General features: G+C 41.5%; 1 protein-coding gene across 1 annotated transcript; it reads right to left on the reverse strand.

Annotated features, from left to right (window-relative positions):
* Positions 1–3448: 3448 nt before the first annotated feature.
* On the reverse strand, positions 3449–5368 carry LOC139383073 (transcription cofactor HES-6-like). Its single transcript, XM_071127380.1, has 4 exons — positions 5306–5368; positions 5074–5169; positions 4881–4959; positions 3449–4095 (listed from the first exon to the last, which is right to left on the reverse strand). The coding sequence occupies exons 1-4, from the start codon at positions 5366–5368 to the stop codon at positions 3701–3703; spliced, it is 633 nt and encodes a 210-aa protein (XP_070983481.1). The 3' UTR covers positions 3449–3700.
* Positions 5369–10400: the final 5032 nt, after the last annotated feature.

Genomic DNA, 10400 nt, shown 5'->3' on the forward strand with positions numbered 1-10400 from the left:
ATGAATGTGTGGTTTGTCTGCACTAGCCAGCGGACAACATTGTACACACCGTGAGAGCCAATCAGAGCCCTTTCCTTTGTCTTCGGCCAGCCCTTGCTGCGCGGTGAGGATCAGTAGTGGTCACAATAAATTCATATATTGGGTTGCGTATTCGGCGTCAGTGTTTTTTGTTGTTGTTCAACCGAAAGCTATTCATTTAGGCTAAAGTTTAATAATGACAATTTGGGGGAAAAAATACAAAAGTAGCTTAACATTGCATGTTATTAACACGTATTTTGTACCATCTGTTTGTGTCCTTAAATGTACAGTATAGGCTATATTCTGTGAAAAGGAATAGGATGGGACAGAGGCTGCTATCACAAATTGTATATCCATTTGTAACGGCCTCTGTTGGTGGAAGAAGGTGAGGACCAAGTTGCAGCGTGGTATATGTCCATATTTATTCAAATGAACACGGAAATAACGAAGAGAAACGACCGAAAACAGTTCTGGCTGGTGCAGACACAAAACAATCACCCACGAAACACAATAGAAAACAGGCTCCCTAAATATGGTTCTCAATCAGGGACAATGATTGACAGCTGCCTCTGATTGAGAAACATACCAGGCCAAACACAGAAATAGCAAATCATAGAAAAACTAACATAGACAACCCACCCAACTCACGCCCTGACCATACTAAAACAAAGACATAACAAAATAACTAAGGTCAGAATGTGACACCATTCATTATTCATTGGGTTATCAAAGCTCCAATGTGTCCAATGTATTTCACCAGGTAGGCCAATAGAACTATTTATGGCAGAACACGGATAGATATTATGCAAATACCATCGGTAGGAAAAAAACATTTTAGAGAGACATTTCTTTGGACGTGGAGTATTTGTAATATATTTGTTTATTTCAAATCCTGACTGCTGATTATCTCAAGACTGAGTCATTTTTTCTCTTCTAATATTTTGTTGCCCTACCCAGTCCCATTTTTTGGTATGTCCCTGTTCAGGGCTCTGAAGATTTCCCCAGCGCGGGCTCTCGGATGTAACGCGATGCCTCAGTTGGCAGCTGCTGGCAGAGGCCCCTGGGCCTAAACTGAATCAGCCTGGGAATTAAGGGTCCTTCCCCAAAGAAAGCGACAGGTGTTAGCCTGCGCCGCATTTGTTCTCTCCCTTTGGTGATTTCTGATTTGGATTCAACTGCACTCTCAGATGCCACATTCCCCTTAAAACGCACAGAACAAATAGGTTCCCAGAACCTGCTAAATAGACCCGACTTAGTTTGAAATGATACTCTTTAAAAGTCATGCATGTTTGTATTTGCTCATCCCTTACAGTTATACCTCTAAAATAGCTTCAGGTTTTTGTTCAATAACAATTGGGTTATTATGGTTGTGTTTACACAGGCAGCCCAATTCGGATCTTTTGCACAATTATTGGCAAAAGAGCTGATTTGGTTCGTCAAAAGACCAATTAGTGTAAAAAATATCAGAATGGGACTGCCTGTGTAAACGCAGCCTATGTCATGTCTAGAAATGGACTCTTATCCATTATCCCCATTTCACTGTCTGTGTTTTTTTTAACGCACAATTGTCTATTTCTTTATGTCTGATAGGTGTTTAACCATTTGGCGTCGTTGCATGTGTACATATGTACAGCGGATTGACATGCAAATTACATGCAATAGCGCATTTGTGTCTATCTAAACAAGCACGAAAATGTGTCCTGTCACCAGATAAACAACATGATACCATTAGAGTGAGTTTTACACACAAGGTTTTTGCTACAGCAATTAGGCACCAGTAACATATACACAACCTAAATGAAGGCCGTGTCCAGAGGCTTTGAAGTGGAGGGGTTTGGCACCTCGCCACCCCCACGCTCCGCTCCAGCTCTCCTCTTAATGGTCTGGACTGGGGAGAGAGCAGCTGTCTCGGCCCGCTTTTGTTCGAGAAACCCAACCAAATCATGAGAAAACAAAAAGATAATTACTTGACACATTGGAAAGAATTAACAAAAAAACAGAGCAAACTAGAATGCTATTTGGCCCTACACAGAGAGTACACAGCGGCAGAATACCTGACCACTGTGACTGACCCAAAATTAAGGAAAGCTTTGACTATGTACAGACTCAGTGAGCATAGCCTTGCTATTGAGAAAGGCCGCCGTAGACAGACCTGGCTCTCAAGAGAAGACAGGCTATGTGCTCACTGCCCACAAAATGAGGTGGAAACTGAGCTGCACTTCCTAACCTCCTGCCCAATGTATGACCATATTAGAGAGACATATTTCCCTCAGATTACACAGATCCACAAAGAATTCGAAAACAAATCCAATATTGATAAACTCCCATATCTACTGGGTGAAATTCCACAGTGTGCCATCACAGCAGCAAGATTTGTGACCTGTTGCCACGAGAAAAGGGCAACCAGTGAAGAACAAACACCATTGTAAATACAACCCATATTTATGCTTATTTATTTTATCTTGTGTCCTTTAACCATTTGTACATTGTTAAAACACTGTATATATATAATATGACATTTGTAATGTCTTTATTGTTTTGAAACTTCTGTATGTGTAATGTTTACTGTTAATTTTTATTGTTTATTTCACTTTATATATTCACTTTATATATTATCTACCTCACTTGCTTTGGCAATGTTAACACATGTTTCCCATGCCAATAAAGCCCTTGAATTGAATTGAATTGAAACCGCAGAGGGATCGGGCGCACTTCTCCATCTCTTCTCTTTTCTCCCCTCTCTGCCACCACACGGTGGCTTCATTAGCTCTGTGGCCAATTATTATAGAGGGACCATGTACTTCAGCAACGTTTTAAATGTTCGAATTCAATCATTTCTTTAAAATGCACCCAGTAGGCCTATGAATAACGTTCATTTGTCGGAAAAAAATGATTCACTATTGTAAACAAATAATGGTTTGCCAATACTGTAGTTGAAAATAATAATGAACGTGTTACCTTCTACTACTACCATTAGGCCCTACACAAATATTACCAGTGATTAACCAAACACTTGTTTACTCAAGGGTTTCCTTTATTTTGACAGTTACCTGTATATTTATGGCCTGTCCAACTGGACCAGATAATGAATTTAATATTACTAAATCCAGTTGCTTATATTCATTCACACTGCAAGCAAGAGTCTAATAAATGAAATACAATGAATGTTATAAGCCTAATCATTTGTAACCATTTATAAATGTACTATAATATGTAGTAGCTGTAGGCCTCAGCATCATTCATATATTTTTTAACATGGATTAATCTCATGATGTTGATAGGATCAAAACAGCCCTCTATATATAAAAGGGAGAAAGTGTGTGTGTGTGTGTGTGTTCACATAAATAAAATAGATAACTGCAGAAATTGCATACACATTTGTATTAATATTGGTTAATAATATAAACAAAGAAGGGAGCAGAACAAAAGCTATTTGCGACTAGAGCTAAGAAGCTAAATGTTTTTCTTATTTAATAAATAAAGACGTTAATACAATAAATATAAGAAAAATATGAATAAGCGCCTTCTACAATGCAGGCTACGGTCTGCATATATATATATAGCACACCTAGATCAGGAACACAACCGCCCCACAATCGAACACAATGTCTTCTGAGTAGCATATCTATAAGATACATAACAGAGGAGGGTCTAACGTAAAGATCCAGCACGCCAGTACAGTTTACCAGGGCCTCCACATCTCCAGCATGCCCAGGTGGGGGCTGAGGAGCTGGGGGCTCCCGAGCAGGAGCAGGGGGCTGTCCTGGGGCCCCACCATGTGGGACAGGGGCCCCTCCCTCTGTCCCTGCCTACCAGACCTGGGGTCCCCTCTGAGGGGTGTAGTGGGGGCTCCAGGCCCCTGGCTGGGTGGGTGGGTGTCAGGCCTGAGGTTGGGGTTGGCCTGAGAGAGGCGCTCTTCACTGGAGCGGGGCAGGGATTTGAGGAGGTGGTTGAGCAGGCGGGAGCCAAGAGTTTTATCCATCCACTCGCAGCTGAGCAGCATGTTGTGGACCTCGTGCATGCATTGGATGTAGCCTGTGCTGTACTTCTGCTGTGCATCTAGGTCTAAGTTGGGGTCTGTTGTGGATGGGAGGAGACACTGGGTCAAACATGGGTCATAGCGTCATCTGTTGGAGGCAGGATGTATTGCATCCAGACTGGCCTATTGCCCATAATAAATGAGTAATTATTATATCGATGTTTTAATTTATTTAACTTGTTAAGTCAGTTAAGAACAAACTCTTATTTACAATGACAGCCTACCCTGGCCAACGCTGGGCCAAATGTGCGCCACCTTATGGGACTCCCAATCATGGCCGGATGTGATACAGCCTTGATTCGAACCAGGGACTATAGTGATGCCTCAGTGCCTCGCATAATGCATTGCAGTGTTTCTTAATCTTGTTCCAGGGGCACTCAAAGGGGTGCACATGTTTTGTGTTTGTCGCAGCACTACACACATGATTCCACTAATCAAAGGTTTGATGATGAGCTGCTTAGTGGAATCAGGTGTGTAGGTCTGCGACAAACACAAAACATGTGCACCCCTTTGAGTGCCCTGGACCAAGATTAAGGACACTTGACTAATCAATTGTTTTAAGTTTAAACCAAGAAATAATATGGATCAAAACTAAATTAAATAATAAAGCTATATAAGTAATAATACTCACATGATTATTCGTATTGTTCTTATTGACTGTTATTCATTCACTGATGAAAATATTCCCACCAGTCTCCATTAAATGTGTCTAACATTCCAACGTGCTGACACGTTACATAGAGTATCACATGCAGGCACAACTTTGAAAACTCTCCTGGCACTTGCATGCTTCTTCAGTCAAGCCACTTGATCGGACACTTACCACTGAATCTATGAGTCTGAACATTCTGCAGGTGTTTCACTGTCATCTCTAGAATGTCCGCCTTTTCAAGTTTCGATTGCTGTTTGGGGAAATGGAAAGTTAGGGTCAACAAATAACTTACACTGTGTCTTTCACACTCCATATAATTGAGCATTTATAACAATTAAAATATAGTGTATATAGGCCTACCCACATCAAGACTGAACGCCCCGACCACGGTTTCTTTCAGTTGATCCAAGCAGTTATTAATCCTCTCCCGTCTTTTCCTCTCAATTATCGGCTTCCGCAGCTAGAGATGGAAAGCGATGGGTTAATGGCGACCAGACAGTCACAAATTGGACCAGACAATCATTAAGTGTGAGCATATCCGATAAAAGACACCTGTTGATTAGGTTTATATATATCCGCGGGAACAAAGGCAATACCTTTCTCTCCTCCTTGGCACTCGATTGTTTCCCCACGTTGTGAGCCATGGTGCTAGCTGTCATCTATCCTTTACGCTCCGTATAGTTGTGTAGTTAGAGTATAGCTCTCCTTTCCCGGCTGAGTCTAGGGTCTGTAAAGCCTTTCGCACCACGCACCGCTCTTATTTATAGGGCAGAATTAGCATTTGAATGCCCGAGCTCTTTGGCCGAGGTATTTTCCCACACATGGGGTCGCTCCCAGCGCCCGCTCCCATCAGTCAGGGATGACAGGTCACTGCCTCTTTTCAATAGCCGAGCTACCCGCCCTGGAAAAAAATACATGAGACAGATGTCCACCCTGAACCCCCCCCCCCCCCTATCCTCTCGCTCTCTCTGACTCTCTCTCTTTCTCGTGACGCAAAGCGTGCGGGTCCCCTCAGGATTTTCATTCGCAGGGCCGAACAAGAGTGAGTAAATTCCGTGGTCACACCAGGGACCCCTTGACTATTCATGCCAATGAAATGGGACAGCGTTAGGCTAACCCGAGAAAAGGCGAAACCTATCCGCTTAAGTCTCACATAGAAAAAATACCCACAACGCCCTGTGGTCATTGTTATCAGTCTGTATCGTTGTCGATACTGGCAAGTGGTCAGGGAAGTGTTGATGATGAGAAACTTTAGTGACTAAATTCTGAGTGAAGAGTAAACCTAAACTAATTGCTCTGAAAAATTAAGCCAAAAGCCTATAACGAAAAGTGTCAATATTTTTTATTGAATGTAGCGGTTTCTTTCAGTTGATCCAAGCAGTTATTAAGCCTATATGCTTTTCCTGAGATGTACCCTAAATGATGTTCGCGCAATGGCAAGGGATCTTGTATATGTTCATGATTGAAAAGCCTATAGCAATTACATTCAAAGTTAATGACGATTATTTCAAACTATTTTCAACTCTGCCCTCGTTCAGCAATTCAGTAGGTTTTAGGCTCCTCAACGGATTGTCTAAAGTTGGTCAGATTTCAATCGAATGAATTGATTAAAATTCAATCGATTGAAAGTGCTTGTTTCATGTTCAGAATTTCTTTGTAATAAAATTAAATCCCATCACCTACTGGTTCTGCAGGTGCGGGATATGGATGAGTGTAGTTAGGCCTAATTCCACATGATATCAACTAATCTAATATCAACAAGGATAAATGACTTGAACATCCTGTCGGATATTGATCATGATTGATTATTAATGAATATATATATATATTTTTACTTACAACTTTGGTTAGCCTGAGCCAGACAGAGGAAATGTTTGAAAACTGTAAGCTAAACATATGTTGTCAATTTTTCTAACTCCGAGTTAGGGAGAGCAGATGTCCGAGTGACCACACGGACAGATGTCCCTCCCGCGAGCCGGCCTTAGGCTAAGGGATTCACGGCGGCGGCTCTGTGTTTGACTTGAGCCACACGACTGCCGGGCAAACGCTAGAACGTGGGAAACCCCACCGAACAATGGGCGGTATTCAGCCGAACCTAATCACCATGAAGAGAGTACTATACTAACCCTGTGGAAGGACAAGTGGACGGTCCAGACTGGGAGAAGGCTCTCTCTCAGTGAGTAGGAAGTGACTAATGGGAAGTTAGGGCAGGTGCGCCCTGACCGCTGTTTTTCTGTCAGGTGTGTGACCATCCAGCATCACAATAAAGCGTCAGTATGAGCAATAGCTTATGTGTGGTCGTTGATCACTTTATTTGGATTATTCATGAGCTATATTTTTATATCACATTGTTATGCATGAGAATAGCATATGGGTCTAGTTGTGAAATTAGTGGTCATAACACTTGTTGAATTTGCAAACATGAAACAGTGTAGCCTAAAGTGGTCAATTCGAATTGAAGACAGTCAATTCAGGAAGTAATTTGAATTTTTAATAAAAAATAGTACAACTTTTGAAAATAAATAGCTTCTACTTTTCAGTTTATTAGAAGTCATTGAAAAAGAAAATAATAATAATTGAATTGGAATTTCAGTTTGCTTCCTGATGCCTGAATTGGCTGCCATCAATTAGATGTGACCCAACCCTGAATGGTAGCCTATTAACAATACATGACATGTCAAAACAGCTTACCTTATTTTTGCATGAGCTATGGATGATATTGTTGTTTTTTATTTGATAGATTAATTTAAACTAAAAGGAATGTGGTCCTTAGAGCCTTAATACTTAACGAACCTTCAGTAGGCAGTTGGCACTGACAGAAGACAGGCAAGTGTACAAGGCTTTGAATTAGTGGACCGGAATGAGTATAAATCCAGATGGTAGGCCTATACAGTCACAATGGGTGGCTTTCTGAAGAGGCTGTGGCTGATGAATTCACTGAGTGGTGGGGTTTCTTGTGAAACTCCAGAAAACTTGGGTGACTTTTGGGGAGGTCTTTGACCATACAAAGCCCAATGGGACAGCCACTTGTCTCTCGTCACTAGGAAACGTCCTTCAGAGGGTCACACATAAATACCCCACGGTCGCGGCGCATGCGTCCTTTTCCAGAAAGTAGCGACCACCGACAGAAAAACTTGTTACGTTCACAGGACTGTATCTATATAGTGTCACAAGGCAAAAACATTTTCGTGGATCACATTTTTATATAGGCCTACCCAATTGATCCAATTGTCTATTCAATGTTGGAGTGCCAATTTGTGACATTTTTGTGCAGGCACTATAATGGGGACTTACAGAAAGTTCCATCTTGTTATGGGTTGGTGGCACAGAAGGGCCAAAAATCAACTAATCGGTAAAAATAGTTGAGGCAACAGCGGAGAGAATATCAGAGAGCCCGAATTAAAAGGCCAACTTGTAAAGAGGTGCTCGCGCCCTTTCCTGCTGTTCTCTCTATTACCATCAGGTCACGCGTCCCCGTGATCAGAATTAGCGTGAGAATGACAATGCCACAATAGTTCCCATTCCCAGACGCCCTAAACCGCGCTCGTTTTGGCTGCTAATTATGAGGAACACAATCATTCCTGTTGGGCCAGTGTGCCCGTCTACATCCGCTTTTTTAGGTTACTTATTCCGGATCTAGAGGCATATATATATAAGGCAATTCACACTTGCAACATCAGATTTGAAATGCGCATTGGAAATGCAAATAAAGGGACATGCACTACCACATCAACATTTATCTTATTTTTTTTAATAAGCCTGTAATATTGGCCAAATTGGAAGAAATACAGTTGAAGTCAGAAGTTTACATACACCTTAGCCAAATACATTTAAACTCAGTTTTTCAAAATTCCTGACATTTAATCCCAGTAAAAATTCCCTGTTTTAGGTCAGTTAGGATCACCACTTTATTTTAATATTGTGAAATGTCAGAATAATAGTAGAGAGAATGATTTATTTCAGCTTTTATTTCTTTCATCACATTCCCAGTGGGTCAGAAGTTACATACACTTAATTAGTATTTGGTAGCATTGCCTTTAAATTGTTTAACTTGGGTCAAACGTTTTGGGTAGCCTTCTGCAAGATTCCCAAGTTGGGTGAATTTTGGCCCATTCCTCCTGACAGAGCTGGTGTAACTGAGTCAGGTTTGTAGGCCTCCTTGCTCGCACACGCTTTTTCAGATCTTCCCACAAATTTTCCTTAGGATTGAGGGCAGGGCTTTGTGATGGAAACTCCAATACCTTTACTTTGTTGTCCTTAAACCATTTTGCCACAACTTTGGAAGTATGCTTGGGGTCATTGTCCATTTGGAAGACCAATTTGCGACAAAGCTTTAACTTCCTGACTGATGTCTTGAGATGTTGCTTCAATATATCCACATAATTTTCCGCCTCATGATGCCATCTATTTTGTGAAGTGTACCAGTCCCTCCTGTAGCAAAGCATCCCCACAACATGATGCTGCCACCCCCGTGCTTCACGGTTGGGATGGTGTTCTTCGGTTTGCAAGCCTCCCCCTTTTTCCTCCAAACATAACGATGGTCACTATGGCCAAACAGTTCTATTTTTGTTTCATCAGACCAGAGGACATTTCTCCAAAAAGTACGACCTTTGTCCCCATGTGCAGTTGCAAAACGTACTCTGGCTTTTTTATGGTGGTTTTGGAGCAGTGGCTTCTTCCTTGCTGAGCGGCCTTTCAGGTTATGTGGATATAGATAATTTTGTACCTGTTTCCTCCAGCATCTTCACAAGGTCCTTTGCTGTTGTTCTGGGATTGATTTGCACTTTTCACACCAAAGTATGTTCCTCTCTATGAGACAGAACGTGTCTCCTTCCTGAGCGGTATGACGACTGCGTGGTCCCATGGTGTTTATACTTGCGTACTATTGTTTGTACAGATGAACGTGGTTCCTTCAGGCGTTTGGAAATTGCTCCCAAGGATGAACCAGACATGTCAAGGTCTACAATTGCTTTTCTTAGGTCTTGGCTGATTTCTTTTGATTTTCCCATGATGTCAAGCAAAGAGGCACTGAGTTTGAAGGTAGGCCTTGAAGTACATCCACAGATACACCTCCAATTGACTCAAATTATGTCAATTAGCCTATCAGAAGCTTCTAAAGCCATGACATCATTTTCTGGAATTTTCCAAGCTGTTTAAAGGCACAGTCAACTTAGTGTATGTCAACTTCTGACCCACTGGAATTTTGATACAGTGAATTTTAGTGAAATAATCTGTCTGTAAACAATTGTTGGAAAAATTACTTGTGTCATGACCAAAGTAGATGTCCTAACCAACTTGCCAAAACTATAGTTTGTTAACAAGAAATTTGTGGAGTGGTTGAAAAACAAGTGTTAATGACTCCAACCTAAGTGTATGAAAACTTCCGACTTCAACTGTAAATAGGCCTTTACTCTCTGTCCCTTTGGCCCTAGTGGGTGCATGATAGGCTGGCTCATTAACATATTTTGAGGCGTGTCTTTTAAGAGGCTATTGTTGGTAAGAGTGCTGTAGGCCTAACAATTTAACAAGTATGCGCTAGTAGTGCACCATCATTTTAAAATGTATAGGGGACAGATTAGAGTGGCAGCAAGCCTTAAATCTGGTTGAGCATTTTGCCATGTTCTTTTAGTCTGTTTTGCCCTGTAGTCACTTACAGTTTGAATGCTATTGTTAAGGCCTCTTGGAAGTGAA

This window comes from Oncorhynchus clarkii, chromosome 24 (assembly GCF_045791955.1).
Source record: "Oncorhynchus clarkii lewisi isolate Uvic-CL-2024 chromosome 24, UVic_Ocla_1.0, whole genome shotgun sequence".
Taxonomy (NCBI): domain Eukaryota; kingdom Metazoa; phylum Chordata; class Actinopteri; order Salmoniformes; family Salmonidae; genus Oncorhynchus; species Oncorhynchus clarkii.